Below are 26618 nucleotides of genomic sequence, written 5' to 3' on the forward strand. Positions count from 1 at the left end.
ATAACAAGAAAGTTTATTTTGGACTAGATAGTATATTAGATTCAATATAAAGATTCTGACATTTCATACATCATTTACAGAAAACTCGTGTCTTTTCGTTCACTCCAAATTCATCTTTACCAAGTCGTGGCTCAACTCAAACATTCTGACACTCGAGTGGCGAGGAATTACATTTTTGTCTGCTGCATCAGTTACTTCTACTGCCTTTGCAGGAGACATGGCTCAGTCAACATAAATATCAAAACTGGAGGGGGTGGCTTATGATCAATTTATAAAACTTTTCCAGGCTTCTTATATCTATATATAAAAATAGTTGTGCACATGAAATGGAAAAAGAATGTTCTGAGCTAAGCCTGTTTTCCTGTGCAGTACCCATTTGAAAGGTCACTTAACGAACATCCACTTTATTTTTTCATTCGGCGCGTACCAATTCTGGTGACGGGAATACCAACAGTTAGAATGTATACTCTACAGCAACGACAAGTAAATATCATATGCAAATTCTGTCATCTTTGGAATGATCAGCTCAGTGGTGCAAAACAGTAGAATATCACTGAAAACAAATACCTTGTAAAAAGTCTATGATTATCAAACTGCAAAAATCTATGCACTACATTCCTTAATTAGCATGTACAAAATCTCTAAGTGATTACACCAGAACCAGCTTGGGCAGTTATGGCAAGTATTGACGAGTGCTTCTTCATAACTACTCTTAACTACCACTGTACACTATACAATTTATAAGTAAATAAATAAACATAATATATATATTTATTTATTTATCTGTCTGACTCCAGACCACCTCAGATGAAGTGTCCATTCTTGGTGCATAACAGCCAAGCAGAGAAAGAAACACGTTACAAGTATCACAAAGTTTCCTAGACGATGGAAATGACCACTCACACAGGAGTGCTGCAGTGTGCATTTGTCCTAGTCCTCCAGAAAACACACTGTATTTTCTTCCCTACCACTTGACATATAAGAAGAGCTATAGAGTACTACTAAATACACACTAGAGTGTTTCGGATACAAGTAAAGGGTACTTTTTACTGTGTTGTTCTAATTACGTTTATTAGCACCATTGAACTCAAAGGACAAACTATGGAGATAGGAATGGTAACAAAGAAATAAAATTTAAATAATATGTTTATGAAATATACAAAGCTACGTAATATTACTATATTCTCTGTAAGTAGTTTGCTGGGCAGAAACCTTGGCGACCTCGGAATTTACATGTCCACCAACCAGACGCATCTGCAATGAACAAGAGAATGCACGTAGTACAAAGTAGAGAATAACAGCCTTATTTTAAATGCCTGTTTCCTGATCCCATACAAAACTGAGCTTCTTTTCCTACTCTTAGCACCTAATTCCCAAGGAGAGAGCAATTACATCCACATGAGACACAGGCCTGGAATAAGATTTCCCAGAAATACCAGACCATGACTTGTCTTCCAATCCTCAGGTAGGCTTGGGAGCTCTAACCCTCCAGAATGGAAAGTCATAAAACCAATGGAAGAGTCTACTACAGCTGAACCCACCGGCTGAAAGCAGAACCGACGGAGCTCAACAGTCAGAGACCTCAAAAAAATTGGCCCACCCGGGACCTCCTCACTCACTCCACAGGACTTCACAGACATCTGAGAGAAGGAACCAGAAAAACAGAACTAATGATGGGATGATGCAGTGCCTGACTTACGGCGGGGTTTCATCCCAGCGGTGCGTCGTAAATCGATTTCCGCCATAAGTCGGGGACTGACTGTATCATTATGGCTTATGGCGCTGTAACTAGATACCTATTCTTGATACAGGCAGTCCCTGGTTATTGGTGGGGGTTCTGTTCTGAGGGTGCGATGTTAACTGAAAATCGCCACTAACTGAAAATCGGCGATTTTCGGGGCTTATCAGCGCCAAAAAGCACAGATTTTCGGTTGTAGGCGCCTCTATTGGTTATGTACCGGCACCAATACCGAATTATTGGCGAGAATTGCAGATTTTGGTCGCTAGACGAGCACAATAAAACCAGATCGCCGTTAACCAAGCCTGCCATTAACCAGGGACTACCTGTAAATGTATTTGAAAAAGTGCCGTACGATCGGAATGCCACAAGTCAGTGCCGCTGTAACTCGGGGACGCCCTGCAGATATAAAATTTCCACAAGCACACAGGGTGAATTGAGGCACAGAGGAGTCATGAACGCACAGGATGAACCAAGGCACGGCAGAGACCTCACACTACATAGCAGATGAAGAACTCAATCACCTACAAGTAAACAAACTTGATCTTGTCCTTTCCTAATCACAGATACCCGTGAAGAAGAAATGGTAAGCCATCCTTCCAACAGAATGAATCCTCGACAAGAGGTCGTGAAGCTGAGGAAGCCTAAGAGGACTGGCTGAAGTTTGGAATTAAGATCCCAGTGACTCAGCTCCCTGGACCAGATAACTTTTGCTCCATACTCCAACCCCAGTCAAAGCAACAGAAACACCACGAGCGAGGAAGTACTTGGTTTAATGGCACTTCTTCAGCAGTCTGGATGGGCAATACTCAAGAACTGTCATGAAATGGCAAAATTTTTCGAATAATTCGTATTTTTCCTATGTATGCATACCGTAGCCTTACATAAAGGAAATAACCCTTCCGCACATGCACTGGACGGGCCATTTACTGACTAAACAAAGGTGGTAACCAAGTAGAGATAATGGAATTCTTACTTTATTTTCTTCACAGGACAAATTATACTTCCTATTACCTCGAGGACACACTGATTGGTTTAATCCCTCTATAGTTATTCAAGATTAGCTTAAAACCCAAATCCCAATCTTCAGCACTTACTCGGAACTAATCATCTTTGCTAATATGCTCATATGGTACTGTTTTAAGCATGAATGAACCTCTCATTTTTCACTTGTGTGTATTACTCAACTGATGTTTACAGTACAATTAAGAGTTAGGTACCATTACTTTCACAAGCTAGAAATTTTGTTTGACCTTGTATATTTTTAATACCAATGTGCTACTCTTAACTGTTCATGCTACAAAGAGCACAGGCGGTATTTTCTAAGTTCTGTGGATAAATCTTTCTGAATTTTTAACAGGATCTTTTAATAGTACACATGGATTCTTTTGTGTCATTATGTCAATACTGTACTTTTCTTTGGACAGAGCTTTGTATCTGAGGAACACGGAATATTTCTTTTATACACTTACTAACTCAAAATCTTTTAGGCTTGATGCTATGAATGCATGGTACCCTATTCAATGTTCCTTCATTGACATTATCATGGCAAGGCCAAAGCAAAGGAAACATGGCTTAATAAATCCAATGCATAACAATTAGCTTGCTATTTTATCATAACTAATCCATCAAACTCCCCACCAAATATTTCAAGACAATATATCCAATGTCACAGCTAACTGTGAGAGCAATATTGCCCAAATTGAAAAATACAGCCTGTTCATCCTGAAGATATATGAAACTCCTACGTAGTAAATTACTAGCAAACCCAAAATTTGTACTGAACGTACTTGCAAATTTTCCAAAATTCATGGTTTTCAGTTTTGATCTAAGTAAAGCCATGTTTACATGAGCATTAATGAGTAAAATAACTTGTCAGAGTTAGGATACTACAGAATGTATTTTACCTACACCTGCTGGCTAAAGTTCATGATGACAGCACAGTCAATGTGTGATTACTATACTTACGGAAAGAGGTACAGAGGCAAAAACGGTAAATTATCTGGACGATTATATACTATTTTAACACTCACCTTCTCTAACAAGCTGTAAGACGTCTCCTTCAACAAATGAGAGCTCATCAGTATCATGGGCATCGTAGCTGTTGGAAAAAATAGAAACATGTTACAAAAAGAGGCATTCACTCGTCGTTACTTTGTTTATACACATGGCATTCATAAAATGCCCTCCTTCTCTTTCTCATAAATATATTCACTATTATTTATATGACTACAGCAACAAGGAGTGAACATGTTAGCTAGATTCATTACTTAGGCCCTAAACTTCCATTCTGAAAATTATTATTATTACTATCATTGAAGAATGACAAGAATAATTATGTTTTTTACAGATGAGGATAAAATAAGAACCTTTTCTTACGAGTTAAATCTTGGTACATTGTTAGAAAAACATTTCAAATCCTTCGGCTTCACAGGGACCACTGTCCTCTTTGCAACTGGAATTGGAATATAAGATTTAGGCCCAAGGCCAAGCACTGGGACCTATAAGGTCATTCAATGCTAAAAGGAAAACTGAGAGTCAAGGTTTTAAAGGTATAATGGGAGGAAAACCTCACAGTTGCACTATGAAACAATCGTTAGGCGACGGTGGAAAGTACGATGGAAGAAAGAGAATATGAACGGAGGTACAGTAAAAGGAATGAAAGGGGTTGCAGGCAGGGGCCGAAGGGACGCTGTGGAGAACCTTGAGTAATGCCTACAGTGCACTGATGGCAGTGAAACTGGACCTAGTTTCATTCCCTACGAGGTCAGTAGTCCTTGCAATATGCCAGGATTTAATGCATAAAAAAGGGTCTTACTGTCATCTTCATTATGATTGTTATTATTATTATTATTTTGGTAAGAGACCCCTCTTTTAGAAATGTCTCTTTAAATACACAAAGCTGCCTGAGTGGCACATACTTTAGAACATCTTTAAAAATTCCCCATTACTTACCTCTGAGAAGGGCAGAGTCTTGCCAGTATTGAATGTTATAATTAAGGAGAGTCTTGCGGGCATTTGTCTCATATTTAAGTCTTGCAAATATCTGTCATATTTAAAGTACCATTTTCTTCTCTAGGATAAGGACACATTTTAGTTGTTAAGTTCTTTTCTTTACTTTTAAAGTTTACATGCACAAAGTACAAAAAGCATGAAAAAGCACAAGAAGCTGCACCACTGATTTAAATATGGAAATATGGAGCAATCCCAACACACACACACACACACATACACATACACCTGACAGATACCCACAAAATAAATGACATACAAACAACCTTGGGGCAATTCTGAATATAAGATTTTGGGGAGTACCTCCATAGTTTCATGAGAAAACTTGAAACACCCAAACAGAGGGAACGTATACATCCCACAGAAAAACCACGAACACGTCAACCTAGCTGACAAAGGTGCCCTCTGTTGACGAAGACCAACCACAAAGACTAGATCAGACCTGCCATTAAGACTTGAAATCAAAATGCTTTTGAATTCCACTCAACCACTGGATAGAAAAACAATATAAGTGCCTCGGATGACCCACAGCCATTACTCCTTGCTAAGCCTCTTGCAAACAGAGGTGAACACAGAAGCATCATCTCGTGTGAATTACGAAAGATGCGCAATAATCTCATAAAGAAAAATTTCATCACCGTGAGAGGGATTGACAAACTGGCAGCTTTTGCGAAGTTCAAAAGACTCAAGAGCCCCTGTCCTCCCCTGAATCAGGTGTAAAGCCAACTTTCGCCATGCAAGTCGTCAATCCTGTGAGATGTCACAGCACTGAGACATCATACAGCCTGCCAGTTGCAAGGGATCAAGACCATGGATAGATATACAGAAATGTGACGAAATAAGCTGGGCACCACCCTACATTCCAACATTGAGATTCATGCCTCTGCATACTACCTGGCAGTTTGTTGCATAGGGCTGACTCTGAGCTGCTTGGAGCCATAAGGAGCCACTGACCATTAAAGAAAATGTCAATCAAGAAGGAGCATGAGGTGTACCAGAGAACCCACAGAGTAACAAGCACAAGGCCCTCAGCTTTTATTCTTCAAGTGTGTCTGGGTTATTCTAACAAGTTTTGGGGATGCCTGGAACTTCTCCAGAAGGGGAGATCTTACCAAATTAAAGAACAGTACTACAGTGGCTCCTCTCCTGTGTATATCAACCCTCCTCACCATTCGAAATCAGCACAAGGAACCACTCCATCTTAATCTACATCCATCACTGTTCTCAGGGATTGCCTTTCCATACACCCAACCCAGTTTGAGTAACCCTCAAACAGCAGCAATCCCTTACCCACTTCTGTGTTACTGAAGCCAATAGCTATTACAAATAAGACTCATCAAAGTCAGAGAGAAGGAGGAGGGAGGAAGGAGAGTTTCACAAATGCCTTTACCAGACACATTATGATGAATATAGGAAATGTTTTTATAACTGGTATTTATTTTCAAATTTTTCTAATCTACTTTTTGCAGATTTACACACTTTAATATTCCAAGTGAAAACAACACTTTAATATTCCAAGTGAAAACAAAACATTAAATCACATTTAGAGCTGAAACATTGTAAATATGGGCCAATGTAGATGGCAGGTAATGAATACTTGGAGCAACCTACAGCACGTATTACATTTTTTTATATAATAAATGCAGTTTGATAAATAATGTCAGCACTTCTTTTACAGCTGGTCATAATGAAACAACAATATATAGTCAGGGGTAAATTAGTAATGCTTCCTGACTGTAACTTACCCAGTAATGTTCGGTAAGTAATATTAAATACTGTATCCAAAAATTCTTCAAGATTCCAAATTATGAAGAGTTCAAAAAACCCAATGGGCCTCTTTTTCACTGGACACTTGTCTCACATTAAGACTTAAAATCTACACCAGTTTTAAACGCTAAAAATTACTTTGCTGAAATGGCTCAAAAATGCAGTAATGAAACTCAGACCTCCACAGCAAATGTACTTCCACTGCTAGTTTTCATCTATGGATGACATTATCAATTCTGTGCAACAGAATAAAGTCAGGTTTTTACAGGATGGGTTCCAACCTTCTGGTGGAGTCTTACTGGGGGACAAATATAACTGCTGGATCTAGTTTATAGTTGTCCTATGAGAACCTGGTGTCTATTATCCTTTATTTTCCTCCTCAACTTTACTACAAGAGCTGAATAACTAAGCAAAACAATATAACATCTCTGCCACAGTTGTTAGGTGTAAGAAAAGAACTACAAATAGCAGTTTACCACTATAAACTGAGTTTGTGTCAAACTTCCTCCTTACTCAACAATGTCTGGTACTCAAACTCTGTATGTGAAAGACATGCTCCTCAACCTCATCCTTCTCCTGATTCAAAGTATAAACCAAACTGTGTTTGTGTCTCTGCAATTCAAAACAATCTATTCTTTGATGGGGAAGTGAAAGCAGGGGGCCAAAGGGATTATGAAAAGAACACTGATGGCTAGGTACACACAATGCAGGAACTGACCCTATGCAGAAACCATTAAGAATCCAAAAAGTGTTCCACTATTCGCCAAACTACTGAAAAAACTTAAGTTAGCTTGTATTACAGGCCTACAAACTGAAGCATGCTTTGTTACTATTCTACTTCTACTTCTATACTTCGCTGGTACTGAAGACTTACCTATATAAAGCTTTCACTTGAGGTATTTTTGGCTTTGGTCTGCCGATGTCTGGCCTACTTGGCAAAGGAGGTCCATTTCCGGACCGCAAGGTTCCCTGTCCTATTGTTGGTGTATCGTCTGGTGGAGGTTCTGATGGTGGTGGGGGAGGATTGTTCCTAGGTAGTCTAAACTGTGGGCCTGTGGGGCTATTAGAAATCATCGTATTAATGCCAGGGGGGGGCATTCCGGGTGCTCTCGGAGGCTCCATTCGCGGTCGTCCCATTTCTGGGGTCCGTGTTACTGCCGAATGGTTATATCCAATGTTGGTAAGGGTTGGCCTAGGTCCCACAGGTGCAGGACTAGGATACGAAGGCCTCTGAGCCCTGTCAAACCGTGGGGGTGCATGTCCATTGCTGTGACTTGGAGCCCTTCTGGTGGGTGCTCTTTGGTTTGCCAACATCCTGATATCTGGTGTTATAACTCGCTGTAATCCAGGTTCTGAAAGTAAAATAATATTCACAGTTGTTATATTTCACGGATAAACAAAGATATAAATGCATTTAAAACAATAAAGCTACAAAAAAAATTATGGTGTCTGGCTAGAAGTGTATGATGAAAGCTTACATGCTAACATAACCTATTAACTACGAAACAACAGCATTTTAAAAGTAAACCACACTTCCAGGACTCTCCTTTAGTTTTATTTCCCAAACAGTCTATCCTACTTACAACTTTCGTTCATACGCTTTCCATTAATGCATCATCCTCATTAGTTTTCACATGAGCCTCTCTCTTCATGGGGTTAGATGCAAGATGAATTCTCCCTCATCTATTTTCCTGTGCACTTCCTGTCTAAAATCCCATCTTGTCTAAGTCTTCATTGATGCTTTCTCCACAATTTCCTGGGCCTTCCTCCGGCTTCTTCCATATCTAAAGCTTCTCTGACTAACTGTTCCTCATATTTCCAAACCATCTCTATTTTCTAGCCTGGACAACTCATCTCTCTGCCACTTCTTCATTCATGACATGATCCTCGCAAGCCATTCTGGCTGTGAACCTCATTTTTCCATTTTCTTTGTCAGTACCCAGGTTTCTGCATCATATGACAGTACAGGCCTCATGCACATGCACACATCATAACCTTTACTTTTTACCGAAAGGATATTTTTTTTATTTTCTAATAGTCCCACAAACTCTCTTCACTTCTTCCGAGTGTTGGCTACTCCTATTCCTCACTGCCCAGTGTGTAAGCAAGATAATAATGTTCTTACTCTTCTAATGCCTGCCCTTATTTGTCCTTGTGAACAATGTGCCATGTAAGGAATACTATGTATAAATATTATCCCCTACAGAGTCCTTCAGGGAAAAGGATTACAGGTATTACCCATGTCTAGGAATCACGTAATTGGCATTCTGTTTTCAAATGCATAGCCCGATTAGGATAGACTTTATTTTGATTATATCACACTGCATATCCTTTAGCTTTGCACCTAACCCCTTTCTTCTAAAATATTTATTAATTAACAAAAGCTTCATAAATTCAAATCAAACATAATAAATAAGAAAGTTTTCTTCTACTTGTCACAATCTGTTGTTCTAAAGTGAATACAAAAAGGACCTAGAAATTACACGATAATCTTCTTCATGTACAGGATAACAGGATACAAGTCATACTATACAGTGCTTATGTTGAATTAAATTCAAAAGGTGCATACAGTCTATCTCATCTGTAGATAACAACAGCGCAATCTTTTTTCCTAATATGTATCTAGTCACAAGCTCCCAAACAAAGAATGAACCTAGGAAAGGTAATGGTTTATATTACAATATGTTATTTGTTTTATATACTATATTTCACTCAAAAGAAAAAATTGGATATGACAATATTCTAGACACAAGTAACACAGGGCATAATGCACAAGCAACTCACCAGATGACGCAGGCAAGCCATGGCCTATCTTGACTGTCAGAACTGACCCCGATGATGAAAAAACAGGTTCGGAAGTGTTACCTTCTACAAACACAACTTTTTTAACGCCGCCACCACCCCATCCAGTTTTCTTGACTCTGTACTCGAAGCTGTGAACAAAAATGAAAAGAATGGTTCAATTTATACTGGATTTCAGGACAAAATACATAAAGCTAGCTGACCTAAATCACTGTCCTGATCACCATCATGGCATCCAACATGGTGTTTACACAAACGACCTCTGTGAAATTCTGCCACTCATTGCTTTCTCTTCCACAAATCTCCTTTCATCTCCAGCGTCCCTCCTCTTAGTCCTCATCCAAGTAGGTTTGGATCTTCCAACTCTTCTGGGCCTCACAGGAGCCCTGACGATACTTTTAAATACTATTCTCCCCAAGGTGGTAGGAGGGCCATGCCCAAGCTATCTCCATTTCCCTTTCATCATTATCTCATCTATACATCTATACATATATGGGAACTTCCAAAATTTCCCCTATGGCATCATTTTACAGTCTATCCTTCCATCTGGCTCCCAATATTTCTCTTATAGCTTTATCCTCAAATTGACAAAACCTCTCAGATATACCATAGTTTTATTGTTATACTACCATGGTTCATGTCTATCCAGCAATACAGATCGTACGAGATTAATTCATAATCAGCACTCCATTGTAACTGCAAATTCACTTGAAGAAACTCTCTTAACATCAACTTTGCAGCGGCATTTAACTCTACTACCAGGTCAAAAACATTAAACCTTACAGGACCTGCTGCTATCGTTCCTTCTTTTAATCAAAACATTACCGTCATCATGAGTATTTTTACATCATCTTTTCCTTTTACTGTACTGGGTTAGATGTTTATAAACCTCTTTAAATGACCGTTTTGAATTTAAAATGTAATCAAATATATAACGACAAAATTTCTAAAATATGGTAAAAATTAATTTAAACGATGTATTCCAAGATGAAAAAACAAGCCCTTATCATTCTAATATACAGTATTCTAATTTGATCACAGGGCTTTCCAAAAATGTACGACCGTCACTCACACAAAATGCCTATTTTGATGTCTTAGTAGTTTAACAAAGCTCGAGTTGTTTTTCTAAACTCTCACAGGACTTTCCTGAGGAACTGGTTTTGTGAAAATAGAAATTAAAGAATAGTATAGTACAAATGTAATTCAAATTTGTAATCTGTTGTCTGGTGAAATTACACAGCCGAGTACTGTATCATCCTCATGGAAGACATCAGATTACAGAAAAGTGTAAAATCTGTTCAAAAGAATACATCTATCCTATTTTTCCAATAGCATACTCCAACTCAACTAATTTCCATATTGTTATCTGTGAAGAACCATAAAAAGAGGACCCAATTATGTGTAACATTACTACAATTCACACAAACAGCAAGTGCTCTAGACAATTTCCATGAAGTTACCGCCTGTACTGACTTGTTAGAGAGATGGAAACATATGAAGAGTTTAACTCAGTTTCTGGAATCTTAGTTATTGCAGGCTGCAGTAAAGAGCAGGTCAAAGTGGAGGGGGGGGGGCCCTACTGTATAGTTGATCCTGACCACCAAGTTGAATTTACACGCTGTCGTAAGTTTGGAATACAGTCAATATAAAATTTAGGCCAAAGATCAAGCGCTGGGACCTACAAGGTCATTTAGTGGTGAAAGGGAAATTAACAGTATAAGGGTTTTAAATGAGCAACAGAAGGGGAACCTTGCAGCTGCACAGTGCAACAATTGTTAGGAGAGGGTGGAAAGTCAGATGGAATAAAGAGAATATGAATGGAAGTACTGTACAGTAAAAGGAATGAAAGGAGTTGAAGCTAGGGCCAAGGGGACGCTGCAAAGAACCTTTGGCGATGCCTAATGTGCACTATGTGAGGTGCACTGACGGCAATAATTCCCTACGGGGAGTCGTACGCTTGGTCCTAGATTTGCTTCTAAAAAGCTGAACAGAATTTGGGAATGCAACCCATATCACTCAGGCATATACAGTTGCAGTCTTTTTGCATATACAGACTCTTACAAAATAATATGTATTTAAAACTACACATACGCTTACATAATGGCCAATATGGTGAGGGTATTAACAGATATATGGGCACAGGGTTAAGATACACAATTCTGGGTTTAAACAACATCTGCATACAATATTCTTTATAAAACCTTCTAGTGACAGTATTGTAAAACATTTATGTTAAGATATACAGGTATCAAGGAACACCGAACTGCTGTATATGGAGAGGACTTACTTATTCACAAAATTAAGAGGGAGCTCCTTATTGAATCTCTCCTTCAGCTTACGGTTGAGAACCATGATGAATTCCGTCTTCAAGCGTATGTCTAGCAAGGATTCGTAATCATTACGGACGTGTATGAGGACTATGTCATCTTGCAAAGTTGATAAAGTTGCCTGGAAAATATGTAAAAATTACAAGCCACGTTTTCAAGTGATATTTCAATACGAAAATCTTCATAGTTCATTCTTAATGTTAGTCACAACTTCAATTATATTTGTACGACAAGGTGGAAAATACGCACCTACATTTTCAAGTGATATTTGAATATGAAAGATCTTATACCTGTATGTCATTCTTCAAGTGCATCATGTACTTACATAAATCTTGACTCTTGAGGAAATTCAAATATAAATTCAAATGTTTTGCAAGACCAAAATAAATTCACGGTACCTGAGAGATATTTTCCAGCTCAATCTTCCTCTTGATGATATCTACAACTTTTCCCTTTTCCGGCCCCTTCTGCACCTTCACACGACCCACTAGATAAAGGTTCGACTTGGTGAGGATCAAATCTCTCTTCATTCTTTTGAACCTTCTATCAAATTTATCGACGGTCAGAGCAAATTCAACCTGAGAAAAAAAAACAATCCTATGAGGCATACTGTAAGGAAAAAGTATTGTGGGTTTTTGTGAATGTCATGGAAAAGCCATGAAAGATAAAAACTTCAAACTTACTGACTCTTCATGCTAATTCAAAATGGGGAAACAATTAACACATTCTGTGACATACAAAAAATATTTTCCTGTACTTTCATTGAATATCATGATCAAATCATTTACAACACACCCCTTTAAGCAAAGTTATGAACTATCAGTGCCTGCAACCTGTATAAACATATCAGTACGTTTCAGGAAACATATTCGTAAGGAAACTGAAACGCTAATTTGGTAAAACTAAAGGTGACGTCATGGCAAAAATTTACATGTAAAATAAAATTAAGCCCAAGGTTTTACGTATCCATGACTGCAGTTTATTATCATTATAATTATTATTGCTGTATCGTTATTGTAAGTAAGGCACGTGCGGTAGTTTTTTCGAGTAATATAGAACATTCCTGCCAATTCACAAAACTATTCTGCCCTGCACTTTCCATTTTCGACAAAAGCAAGGGGCATCTATCAAGACAAAATCAACAGCCACTAGCTGGAAGACCTGTCAAAATCTGAGCTGCAAATTATTTACCACACCTTTTCTCTCCTTGGTATGAGTGACGAAATGCGTTGCTTATATTCCACTCCAATGTAATCTCCGTAGAAATTCCTGTTCAGCGAATTGCTGCGCCTTTCCTTGCGATTATGCACGAGGCAACTTGCCTCCCTCCTTTCCTTCAGGTACCTCTGGTTGCTGTGGATAAAACAGGTCATCTATCTATCAAGGGATATTATGTTCTTTTGCTGGAAAATTACCAAATTCAAGTTTCATACACGTTGCTTGAAATCGGGACATAATGTTAACAGTACTTGCATGCGGTATTAAGATAATCTCAGCAGAGGAAGAGCAAGTTTGGTTTCTTCCACCTTCAATAAACTTCAAAAGTACTGTATTGGAAAATGCACAACAAACGTTTCATCATACACACCAAGTAATGTATTTTCAGCAATCTACTGAAATAGCTAAATAGCTGATCATCAGTCCACTAACAATATTGCAGAACAAATCCAACAGTTTTTTATTTCTTCTCATTACTTTACATCCCTACTACCAATGTACAGTCTTTACATCAACTTGTTTTTAAACTATTTCATTCAACCTCCAAAATGTCGCTTTTCAAAGCAAAGATTAGGAATAGTTACAGTGACTCACAGGCGAAAGCTCCACATTACCTGAAATATTTCCTGAACGTCTTTTGAATAACTCTTGCGTAGTGGTCAAACTTGCGTTCCCTGCATTCCTCTAACATGTAGAGGGACTCAGGATCCTGTTGAGCATAAAACAGGGGTCATTTACATTTCTGCTTGGAAGAAATTTACTACACTTAGAGTTACCTTGTAACTGCAGGTTAAACATGGATTTTCATATTTCCCTTGACTGGCAACATCTGAAAAGCTCTAAAATTAAGTGTACACTTTCTCCAGTTTTAAAAAGTAATATGAGAGTATTAAAACTGAAAAATTATAAACTACAGATGGCTTGTTATAACCAACTGATTGGCCTTGATTCCATTTATTACATTTTCATGGTAGACAACTCTCCCTCTCCTGGGAAAACATGTTTTCAGTTCTTAGGTACATGTTGTGACCATGTGATTTTCATCGAGAAAAAAACTGTTCTTCACTCAACTGTAAATCTAATATAACATCACAATTAAACCTAAAAAAACCTAAACATGAAACTCAAAAGGAACTAAAATACAATAAGAATTCATTTCAAAACAAAAACCATCTTAGCTCCCACTGCTTCTGGGACAGAAATGAGGGACAATACCTTCACAAAGACTTTGGTCCTTCCGATCTGGTACTGCCCTGGGTCCATGTTGATGTTTCTCATGATAAAATGTATTCCCTGTATTGGGTCTCCGTGCCAAGCAGGGAATGTTTCTTTGGTCAGTATCGCATATCGCTGGAGGAACTTGTCGAAAGGTCTTCGATACGCGAAGCCCGCTCGCTTGACTTTTATGTTCTCTTTGAGGCCTAAATACTCGACCTGTATAAAGTACATCAGTGTTATACCACTGCCTATATTTATCAATTATAAACTCTTGCATCAGAATCTTTAGAAGCACATGAAAGTTATGTATCCAGAAAATAAAAATATGCTCCTACTAAAAACAAATCTTATTTCAAGTATGACACAAGCCCAACATACTGTTTCTTATTCATCACATAAGTATTTCAAAATCCCAAAGTGGGCCCAAACTGCTTATCAATTACGTAACAATTTTTATCCTACTGACAAATGATAAGCATATGGTACGAATATTATACCAAATTCTGAATAAGCACTGTACATCAGAATGACAGGAAAACAGACCTTAGTTGAAAATGGCTCTTGAATTTAAAAACAACTATTATACAGTATACTGCATACTCAAGTTAATGCTAAAACTTCATGATACTACTCTGCATAAATACCAAACACAGACACCACCCTATTTACGAACATTCATTTTATGAACATTCAGAGATACAAATAAATGGGATCGCAAATTAAAACTGTGTTTAGAGCACTTCCCTTTGCCACCAGTAGGTTCAAATTTTGTTTGGCATGCCTATTTTGCTTAGTTACAATGTATGTACATGTATTGGGTTTTAGGATGAAAATACCTACAGTTCTGTATTAGCTTTATATCATATTGTACTCAAATAGGCTTGAAGAATACAGTAACTTATGAACAATTCAACATATGAATGACCATCAGGATTGTAATTCATTCATAAGTAGGGTGGTGTCTGTACTGTGAATACCATATTAGTTATTTACTTAGAACCTATCAATGAAATACAAAAAAAGTACGATACCTGATGCTTAACCATCTGGTCATCCCAATCATGGGGTTTCTTCGACTCGTTTGGTTTGATACAACGTATGTAGTGAGGCACGCACTTTGTCAATGTGGTGACGAGCTCGTTAGCCTGAGTTCGAATTTTGGTGCCGGCCGTGGAAGGGCGAGTTTTGGACCCTACTTGGATGACATCGGGAAAAAGGCTGCGAATGAAGGTATTCGTGCTGCTTTGCATTACCTAAAAAAAAAGGAGAAACAAAGTTGGTAAATGAGGTGTGAAGACACATGCACAAATATCTGACAGGTACTCCGATCTGGCATTTAGTCATTTATAATAATCCCAAGAAACAGTGCTTTACCTCTATGATATCCTGAAACAGTACATCTCTGTTCTTTTCGCAAAAGCTGTCAAGGTGGTATGACACGTTGCCAGCATAATGTTTAATGACGAAACCGTTGCTGAACTTCTGGTAGTGAGGGTTATTTCCAACCTGAAACATGACAGTTTTAAGTGAGAGGATCTTAAGTATTAAGTAAGCAACAATTACTGACGTAAGCTCATAACATTGCATGATAATTGCTCAAAAAAAAAAAAAAAACAGAATGAAGGGTTCTATCTCAAACTAAAGAACTACATAGCACTGCTATTACAAATTAATGCTTTCATTTTGAATAAGTCTACTGCGCTAGAGTTTTGCTTAGCTAGCATTTAACGTGCAAAATTTTACAAATAAGAACCAGGGGAAAAGGTGAACATTCTCTTATCAATACCTGAGATTCCATTTTTCGAAGAAAGTCCTCATCAGCTCCTTGTGATACAGCACTCATGGTTGCACAGGTGTCATCTAATATGCACATGATACCAGGGGGCCGTTTGCTTTCTATCAAGTCGCAAACCACTTTGTTATCGAAGTACTGAATTGGCGACCACTGGATTCCCTGCAATGAATGAAATGAACGAGAAAATTTTAAATAAACAAAAACAGTACTCGAAAGGTATGTCTCTATGTCTTCATTTCCGTATTATAGAAAGCTCACTTAACAACTTACTTAAATTTTTAAATATTTGCAAATTACAGACACCACCCTCCTTACAAACATTCGACTTACAAACAAACGGGATTGCATATTAAAATTGTGTTCAGAGAGTTCACAACAACTCGACAAAAAAATGCCCGTCCGGAACGTGACTCGTTCACAAGTAGGGTGGGGTCTGTACCTCAATTTCATTGGCAACTGACAAACATACCTCTGCCTGATACTCCTCTTGTTCACTCTTCAGAGTAAGCTCGATGAATATCTGCTGCAACTTCTCGTTGACGTAGTTGATGCAAAACTGCTCGAAACCATTCCTGCCAAAAATCTCGAACCCATAGATGTCCAAGATTCCGGTGCTCAACTCGTCTGAATCTGTTACCATGGCTTTGTTGACGGTCTGTACAGAAAACATAGGAAATGATACTCACGTGGGCGCAGTTAAATTGAAAAAATGAAAGCGACATGTCCTAATCTGGCTCGTAAAAGATATTGCAAGATTTTGCACAAAATGATCAATACCGGTACATATTCAATTCAAATGATTTGTGTGGATTAAGACTGAGAAATCTTCCATACAGATTCTGCAAAAAATTACATTTCCATTGCTGTGACAGAGAAAAATCTAATGGTCTAATCTGTAAAAACCAGTGAAATCTATACACACACTGGATAACAATGTTCTGATTCAATCTATAAACACTACTAGATTACAGAAACTGGAGAAGTTTTTGAATAGCCTGTAGCTCATAATTTTTATTATGTTTCATTTTATGACAAATCTTACTCCTTCCATTTTCTTACCAGAAATACATTAGTACCAAAAAAAATTAGAAGACACATAATCACTGGAAATTCAAAATAAGACCCTCAAGGAAATAAATATTTTGTCTACATTCCATATTTCCTAAACTTTCCCGAATAGTAATATCAAAAGCTTCAAAAGAATTAGGAAACGACGTGTTTCCATTTTTTACTGGAGAAGTGCAGACTCAAAATATATTTTATCAAAAGAACTCATGAAAATTATGCAACAATTATTTTACAAAATATATCCACATGGCAAAATAGACAGAATCTTTACTTTGATACAATTACCACAAAGGATTGAACACAGTCATGACACAAAAAGGGTACCACTGTCAAGATAATACAACGGAGAAGGACAAGTACTTGCTTACTTCAACAATGTAATCGAACAGCCGGGCATAGAGTCCCTTAGCCCAGGCATCTCTCGTAAACTGGGCCTGCTCTGTGTTGAGGGTGACGTCTATTCTGTCGGACTTCCCTCCCCACTTGCTATCAAATATCCTGCTGACTAATTTGTGGCCCAGAATCTGAGGGTCAATGCCAAGTAGGTAGGCAGGGAATTCTAAATCTGGAGAGGGAGAAAATGACACAGGTGAGTACCTAAGCACAAAACAGTGCTTACTAGAGTATCATAAATGTGTTAAACATTTGTGGAATGTGGAGAGATCTAATATTTCTCGACAGAAATTAAATTCACGAGACAAATGTATTTCACAACTCTTATTTATATGCTTATACTCTGTCTGGTTCACAATACTTTCCGGATATGAAATCGAATGATTTGTTCATGCTTTAAATACATCAAAACACATGCATAAAGACTACTTTTCTTTTTACTTGTTATTATTATTCTCATTATAACCAAATATCATAACAGAATATACCATTTCAAGGTTTGTAATATATTTTCAATCAATGAAAAACCGGCTGGGTCTGAGTACTTCAGTACAAAGGCCAACAGGATTTTCTTGCAAAGTAGCGATTTTGAGAACTCTACTACTATATACACAATCATGCTAATTAGACAACAGGTCCTAAATATCACTGACACCAAACCATTCTGTAAGCATGTGTTTTTAATGCCACACCCTACAGGAGCACTCCCGACAGTGTGCCTTGTGTGAAGTGCACAGTACAAAGTACAGTACTGTACTTAATGTTTTATGCAGCATTCCTTTGGTGCCCAGTTGCATTTCATTCAGCTATTTACTGTTCTTTGGTCTTTCTGCTGTACATTTTACTTACGCCTGACTTTTAGCTGTATTCATTTTGTATATTTTTTCTTATTTCCCTGATGATTTTTCTCCAAATTGGAAGGCATATAAAACTCTTTACCATTCCCAGGAATTTATAAAATCATAGTCTAGCATTACAGGTAAACGTTTATTTAGTTACGAGTGGTTTGTCTGGGTGGTGGTGCTGTCTTCATTATAATCAGCTGGTGACAGCTCTTCGAAGGTCCTTGTGTTGAGATTCTTGCCTTCCTGTTGATTGGCATTTCTGGTACTTTGTTATCGATGTGTTTGGCTTTCTTGTTTCTTCTACTGATTGCAACAAAGGGAAGAGAATCTAAGACTTTCACAGTATTCGTGGAAGGGTTCATTTTTACAATGAAATGCCGCCTGGAGTTGGAGGCATAGCTCCTCTGGGGTGGTGTCCAAAAATCTCAACAACACTGATACAGGTTTGGCAGTTGATTGCTGAAGTTTTCATGAGAACAATGAATACAGACCTTTTGAAAATCATGTAATCACAAACCCAATGAATAATTACAAACATTCCTCAGTTGGATACTATTTGTATTGGTATACAACTGCATTTCTTATGGTTGCCTACAGATGTTGCAGGATTGCTCCTTAAAGGCAAGTTAGCTGTTTTCCTGTTTTGTAAAATATGATATATGGGATTTTATAGTTGTGAGAAGTAGGTATAAGGCTCTCCTTAATTATCTGACAAAGGGCTGCCTTGTAAAATAATCTCATGGTACTACTTCTGCCTACTGGAGTACTGGGTCCTTTGTGGTCAAGATTTACAGTTCAGTGCCTCTACTTGAGAAACTACTGTTGGAACTGAAACTGAAATGTAAACTTTAGACCAAAGGCCAAGTGCTGGGACATATGAGGTCATTCAGCGTTGAAAATAATGTTGAAACAATTGTTGGGAGAGGTGGCAATTAAGACGGAAGAAGAGAATATGAACGGAGGTGCATTAAAAGGAATGAAAGGGGTTGCAGCTAAGGGCTAATGGGGCACTGCAAAGAACCTTGAGTGAAGTGCTGTCACTTTCCTTGATAGTGCTATTCCACTTGTACAGATTTTGATTGACAGCCAAGGTTAAAAAGATATGATTTCTTACTAAAGGTTTAATCAAAGGCAAATAAAAGAATTAATTACAGGTTTCAACTGAACTTAATTAGCAATCGTGTCAGACACGAAAACAGCTCAAGGATATTGTCCCTAGTTTGACAGACTGGCATAAGCCATTTTTTCTTCATTCTGAGAAAATAGGCTTCAGAGATTTTAATATTATTCAGAGCTTCTAATCAGCTAATCTTCTGTGGAAATTCTGTTGGTAAATCCGACAATGCAGACAGCTGAAATTTTTTTATATGTTATAGAGTATCAGTAACTGAGACACTTTAATTGGAAAACTCAAAAACTTAAGAAAAAATGGGGTTCGTTTCTCTTTGTAAAGAGAGTTATTAAGTCAAAAGGCGGATCCCAAATCTGTCTCCTCTGTATAAGAGAGTACTGTAATGGTAATATGATTTGTCCCTTTCTAGTGAAGAAAGGCCCGCTAAGAAAAAATGGGGTTCGTTTCTCTCTGTAGAAAGAGTTATTAAGTCACAGGGCAGATCCAAAATCTGTCTCCACTGTATATGAGAGTAATGGTAATATGATTTGTCCCCTTCTACTGAAGACAGGCCACGAGTTTTACAGAAATGAGCCAACTTAGCAAGACGTTTGTCATTTCCTCTGGAAGCACAACGATTTTTAGAGAATTATTTTGAGAACATTCATGAATTGACGATGGCAAAGACTCCTGTAAAGTGTAAGGATACTGATTCTTTGGTGAAAGGATACCGATTCATCAAAACAGGGGCGACATATACTCACATGCCGGATCTATGACCTGGGCTTGATTGTTCACCTCGCTAAAAGCAATGTTGCTCATGTGGAGGATAGCAGCTACAATCGTCAAGATGTCGTGTTGAACTTCATTCGTGATGCCCATCACTTGCATGGCTGGAAGATGAATTGAGGAAGTTAAAACTTAAAACTGAATTTACAAAAAGTTTCTACGATTCAATTCGACTTGTGTACAGCTTACCAAATCCACATGAAGCACTGAACACTTGTTAATGACACGTAACTTGAAAAGAAGTGTACATTTTACAACTAAATTTTCTTTGATTATAAAAGTAATTTCCATAAAGAAGGGGCATTAGCAATAACCCTAGAGCTGTTAGAAACTGGCACAAAATTATACATTAAATGGTAATATTTATATTAATAAATGCATACAATTATTATTATCCAGATGACAAACCCTACTCATATGGAACAAGCCTACAGGGCCACTGACTTGAAGTACAAGCTTCCAAAGAATATGGAGTTCGTCTGAAATAAGTTACAGGAGATAATAGGAAACGCATACAGAAAAACAGAGATCAGTTATTAGAAAAAAGATAAATTAATAAATAAATGGGTAAAAATATAAATAAATGATAAAGGTACAAGGAGAACTGTTTTAGGGTAGTAATTTTGCATCTTCACTCAAACTCTTGATGTTGTAGGCTACATTTCTGCATGAACCTCACGTAAAGCCAACAGGAAACGAAAGAGAGACACTCCTTCCTCACCTCTCAACGTCTCTTGGAAATCATGGGCGTCGTTGGTGCCATCCACTCTGTAGACGCCACTCTGACTCAGATAAGCGTAGTAGTCTGGGGTGGTGAGCCCCAGCGACTCTTTCATCTCTGCAGAAGCACCAGATATCAGTTGGTAGAAGATGTGGAAGTTCCTCTCTCCGTCATTGAGAGAATGGACGCGCGACTTCTCCAGGAGGAAATTGGAGATTTTTCCTCCGATGGGCTCGCCCCCTCGGGAGAACTGGATCTCGATGTATTTTCCCTGCAAGACAAGAAGGCTGCTCTTGAAATATGGACGAATAATTATCAGAATTTGCTTCAATAAAGTTGCATTACTGTTTGTGTTTACAAAATACAAGTTTTGCTATGAATTTTCTAAAAAGCTCAGAGGCTAAAACTGTAATTGTTACAAGAAAATTTTAGAAAAACTGGTCTTGTGAAAAATACAAACTTATGCAGAACGATATTTTGTGATATCCTCAGCATACACTGTACTATACTGTAAGTATTTTCTGTGAAAAACCTCAAAAAATTTATAGTCTATTGTTTTGAAAAACATACAGAAAATGTATGAAAGTAAAAATACATACACACATGTAAAATTTACATAACTGTTCGTGTTTACGCAACAGAGTTTTTGCTGTGAATTGAATTTTCTATGTACCTCAGAAGCTTAGACTGTAACGGATACATAAACAAGTTAAAAATGTGCTGAAGTTTCTTCGGCACAACTGAGTTTTCTGTACATCATATAATCCAGGCCACCGAAAACAGATCTATCTTCCGGTGGTCTCAGTATAATGCTGTATAAGCCCGGTGGTGGCCTGGCCTATATCGTTGCCAGAAGCACAATTATGGCGAACTTTAACCTTAAATAAAATAAAAACTACTGAGGCTAGAGGGCTGCAATTTGGTATGTTTGATGATTGGAGGGTGGACGATCAGCATACCAATTTGCAGCCCTCTGGCCTCAACAGTTTTTAAGATCTGAGGGTGGACAGAAAAAAGTTCGGACAGACACACACAGCCGGCACAATAGCTTTCTTTTCAAAAACTAAAATTTAAGAAAAACTTGTGAGACACATGTAAACTATTAAAGAGAAATATTTAGTGATATCTTAAGCATGTAGTAAAACCATTTTTTTTTGTTGAGTAACATCGAAAACATATGAAAAATAGTCTTGTTTTTGTGAAACAAAAAACAAGCAGTAAAAACACATACACAACAAAAAACCTAATGCCTGCAAGGGGAAAAAATAAATTCTAAAGCAGACTAAACCCACGAATACACTCGTAACAAGAGGGTCCTATTTTAACCTCATACTTACAAATCTCGAGGAATTGTTATTCCTGATGGTCTTGGCATTCCCGAAGGCTTCGAGGAGGGGATTGGACTCGAGGATGACGTTTTTGACCTCCTGAACTCTCTTCCCTCCTCCGGACACCTTTGTGATGTAGTTCATGATGAACTTTGCGGAGACAGTCTTGCCAGCACCCGATTCACCGCTGCAATGTAGGAACAAAGATTCAGACACGAGAAATAAATGACTGAGAGAGATAAACCCCTTACCTGACCTTACAGACCTTACAGTTCGTTCGGGGTGCCCCAGGAGGTCCCTCAGTGTGAGGCACCTCTGATGTCTACCAGAGAATTGCTAACGCATCTTCCGGTATATTTTGCATCTTCCAATCTTGGGTGGTCTGGGATGCAGCTTAGATATTTGTCGAGCTTATTCTTAAACACACCTACGCTCAGTCCTGATATGTTCCTCAGATGAGCTGGTAACGCATTGAATAGACTGTGCATTATCGATGCTGGTGCGTAGTGGATTAATGTCCTGTGTGCTTTCCTTAGTTTTCCTGGTATAGTTTTGGGCACTATTAATCTACCTCAGAGAGAGAGAGAGAGAGAGAGAGAGAGAGAGAGAGAGAGAGAGAGAGAGAGAGAGAGAGAGAGAGAGAGAGAGAGAGAGAGAGAGAGAGAGAGAGAGAGAGAAATGATTGAAACTGGTCACTAAATGTAACAAATTCTCTTCTAACATTTGTAATGTACGAATAAATGTTCAGACGAGGATAATTGAAACTATAGAATGAGGAAAATTCTAAAGGGTAAAAATATCTGTAAATGGGCTTCAAGCAGATTTGAAACTTACTGAAATTGATCAGTAAATGAAACAAATTCACCTCTTAACATTCTGCAATGTACGAATAAATATTCAGACGAAGAAAATGAATATTCTGACAATGCAAAACAAGATGAATGAAAGAGATAAACTCTAAAGGGTAAAATTATTTTCAGTGGGCTTCAAGAAGAATTGGAAATTATCGAAACTGGTCAATGAATGTAACAATGTTCTTATTGAAAGAACATCAAAGAAATTTCCTAACTTTCCTTATGAGATATATGCACTGGTTGGGTCTTCCTCAAGCGGTTTCATACAATGAAGAAGAATGATCTGAATTGAACTGAATATAGAATTTAGGTCAAAGGCCACGCACTGGGACCTATGAGGTCATTCAGCGCTGAAACGGTAATTGACAGTAAAAGGTTTGAAAGGTGTAACAGGAGGAAAACCTCAAAGCAGTTGTACCACGAATCAATTGTTAGGAGAGGGTGGAAAGTAAGATGGAAGAAAGAGAATATGAAAGGAGGTACAGTAAAAAACACGAAAGGGATTGCAGCTAGGGGCCAAAGGCACGCTGCACAGAACCTTAAGTAATGCCTACAGTGCACCGCATGAGGTGCACTGACGGTACTAACGCCCCCGCCCCACGGGGGGTCCCATGATTAAGATTGTGCAAGGAGAGGTTTAGTTATCTGCTAACTGTCTTCCTGATATGACGTTTTCAAAAGAAATCTTGATGAGATACTAATGGTATGGATTCCTAAAATTTCGGGGTTTAGCTGCTACACTGGGTTATTCTTCAAGAGGGCAATGAGTGGGCCTGTTTGAAGAATTCTGAAGTCAACATTTGAAGAGAATTTGCATCATAACAGATGGACGAATTTTACCATAAATAGTTTGATTCACTTTAGGTGGATTCAGATGTTTTCTGTAAGTTAAGTATACCTTGGTTTAGCCAGAATACTAGCTGATTAACAGAGTGTTAGACTTAAAGTGGCTAAGAACCAACTGGTTTCAACAGGACCTACAGCTTAGAGATGACCACATTATACCGAGAAATGAAATACGTTGGCCAGCCAGAGAATCGAAGCAGCCGGGCCTAAGAGAGTGCTTACGACAGACCATTCAATGAGACCAGATGTTTCTGTAGAGCTAAGAAAACTTCACAGTTATTTTGTAATATTCTACTTTATCCTTCAGTTTGATTTTGAACTAAGGGACCTTGCCAGTCTGGTCAATTCCTTGTACGGTAATCAAACACCCCAAAAGTTTGTTCTGTATCTACAGAGAGAGAGAGAGAGAGAGAGAGAGAGAGAGAGAGAGAGAGAGAGAGAGAGAGAGAGAGAGAGAGAGAAATTCGTCAACTTTAAAGATCTATAAAATCTATAAATCCCTTATAGGGTTTTGGTGATGAAAAATTAATTCTCACTGGTCCAGTTACCTATTTTTTCCATAGTGCCATTCTACAGAAACTGTCTAGACCTCTCCTATATGAAAGTGTGCCATTTAATAATAATAATAATAATAATAATAATAATAATAATAATAATAATAATAATAATAATAATAATAATAATAAGAGAAAGACTCCACCCACCTGATGATGACGCACTGGCTATCGTTATCAATGAGCATGTTCCTGTACATGGTGTCAGCCACAGCGTAGATGTGGGGAGGGACTTCGTACTGGGCGGCCCCTTGGTACATCTCTATCTCGCGCTCCGAGAAGTAAGGCAGCTGCTTGAAAGGATTCACAGCCACTAGCACGGGGCCTATGTACGTGTAGATTCTGTCGGGGACCAGAAGGAGGTACAATTAAGAATGGTTTTCAATTTTTCTCATTTTGGGGGGGGGATGAGAAATGGACCGAGATGGTTTGGAAGTGTGGTGAGACAGGAAGAAATGGGTGGTCGGATTCACAGCCACTAGCATGGGGTCTCTGTACGTGTAAATTCTGTTGGGGACCGGATGATGGAGGTATAGTTAAGAATAGTTTTCAATTTTTCTCATTGATGGTTTGGAAGTGTGGTGAGGCAGGGAGAAATGGGTGGTCGGATTCACAGCCACTAGCACGGGGCCTATGGACATGTAGATTCTGTCAGGGAGGAGATGATGGAGCTACAATTAAGAATAGTTTTCAATTTTTCTGGTTGGGGGGGGATGAGAAATGGACCCAGATGGTTTGGAAGCGTGGCGAGACAGGGAGAAATGGGTAGTTGGAATGCTTGTAGATGTGAGAGTGGCTGAGAGAAGATGATGTGACGGAAGGCTGAGATGATTATACAAATAAGAATATTTTTCAATTTTTCTCGCTTTTGGGGGGGGGTGAGAAATGGACCCAGATGGTTTGGAAATGTGGCGAGACAAGGAGAAATGGGTAGTCGGAATGCTCTAGGATGTGGGAGTGGCTGAGAGAAGATGTGATGGAAGGTTTAGATGATTAGACAAATAAGAATATTTTTCCGTTTTTCTTGTTTCTTTTTGGGGGTAGAACTGGACCCAAATGGTTTGGAAGTGTGGCGAGACAGGGAAAAATGGGTAGTTGGAATGCTCGTAGATGTAGAAGTGGCTGAGCGAAGCTGTGACAGAACGTTTAGGTGACTACAGTAAAAGGGGAGAATGTATGGAATAGAAGGGTGTGATGATAAAGGATGATAAAAGTTTAGAATGAAAAGATGTAGGAGTGTCTGAGATTAAATGTTAAAGAACAGAAACACACCAAAAGCTGATGAGAATGCTCATCATATGTTGCAGTATATTGTTTAAAATCTAACAGAGGTTTACCAGGGTGTACAAGGTATATAGGTAAGAGGGAAATGTTCCAAAAGAATGGGTAAAAGGAATAGTTGCTCCTTATCACAAGTGAATCACTGATAAGAAGAGATTGTAGGAATTACAAAGGCAGCATAAAATAGTATACTTCGGGTGGAATGTGGCAGGTGTTTTGATTTCTTAATCAGAACCCTACCAAACTTCCCTCCCTGGTAAACTATGCAAGATTAAATTAATTCTTACAATCAACTTTATCATTTCACCTTACATAAAGGTCTAACAGTAAATCACATGATCATAAACATACTAAATCATTGTCATCTGTAATCCCATGAACTGCTGACGCCTTTCCATTTTTCAACTATTTCAGTCTTCTCCTTACATCCTCACTGTTCAATTTGGTAAACATTTCCAAATTTACATTAAATCTTTGCCTTCACTTTAACTCTCATTTCATCTTCCTGCTTTTATTCCTTCTCTGTACACTCCTAGGAACATTAATCTGGAATTAAATGGGGGTATGACAGCATGCAAGTAGAAGTCTCTATGACAGAGAGGATGAACTTACTTAGTCCTCCAAGAGTTTCCACCACAGACAGGATAAATTTTTGTCTTCCAAGAGTCTCTAACACAGAGCTGATAAAACGTGTCTTCCAAGAGTCTCTAACAGAGATGATATATTTTCTTAGTCTTCCAAGAGTCTCTAACACAGAGATAATAAAACTTACTTCTCTTCCAAGAGTCTCTACCACACACAGGATAAACTTTATTGTCTTCCAAGAGTCTCTACCACACACAGGATAAACTTTCTTGTCTTCCATGAGTCTCTAATGCAGAGATGATAAAACTTACTTGTCTTCCAAGAGTCTCTGCCACAGACAGGATAAAACTTTCTTGTCTTCCAAGA

At 38.3% G+C, this 26618-nt stretch overlaps 1 protein-coding gene across 7 annotated transcripts in view; it reads right to left on the reverse strand.

Moving 5' to 3' along the window:
* Positions 1-26618, reverse strand: part of LOC136831575 (unconventional myosin-Ie-like) — a 142145-nt gene continuing 115527 nt past the window's right edge. For all 7 annotated transcript variants that reach the window (XM_067092173.1, XM_067092174.1, XM_067092175.1 and 4 more), the window contains 18 exons: positions 24537-24728; positions 22142-22319; positions 20805-21075; positions 20059-20187; positions 17314-17510; positions 16347-16532; positions 15869-16036; positions 15457-15588; positions 15114-15335; positions 14080-14298; positions 13479-13573; positions 12843-12999; positions 12045-12224; positions 11607-11767; positions 9302-9450; positions 7392-7869; positions 3772-3839; positions 1-1254 (listed from right to left, as the gene is read on the reverse strand). In XM_067092173.1, the coding sequence (XP_066948274.1) occupies positions 1178-1254; positions 3772-3839; positions 7392-7869; positions 9302-9450; positions 11607-11767; positions 12045-12224; positions 12843-12999; positions 13479-13573; positions 14080-14298; positions 15114-15335; positions 15457-15588; positions 15869-16036; positions 16347-16532; positions 17314-17510; positions 20059-20187; positions 20805-21075; positions 22142-22319; positions 24537-24728 (3259 nt within the window). In that variant the 3' untranslated portion in view covers positions 1-1177. The remainder of the gene's footprint in view (positions 1255-3771; positions 3840-7391; positions 7870-9301; positions 9451-11606; positions 11768-12044; positions 12225-12842; positions 13000-13478; positions 13574-14079; positions 14299-15113; positions 15336-15456; positions 15589-15868; positions 16037-16346; positions 16533-17313; positions 17511-20058; positions 20188-20804; positions 21076-22141; positions 22320-24536; positions 24729-26618) is intronic.

This window comes from Macrobrachium rosenbergii, chromosome 48 (assembly GCF_040412425.1).
Source record: "Macrobrachium rosenbergii isolate ZJJX-2024 chromosome 48, ASM4041242v1, whole genome shotgun sequence".
Classification (NCBI taxonomy): domain Eukaryota; kingdom Metazoa; phylum Arthropoda; class Malacostraca; order Decapoda; family Palaemonidae; genus Macrobrachium; species Macrobrachium rosenbergii.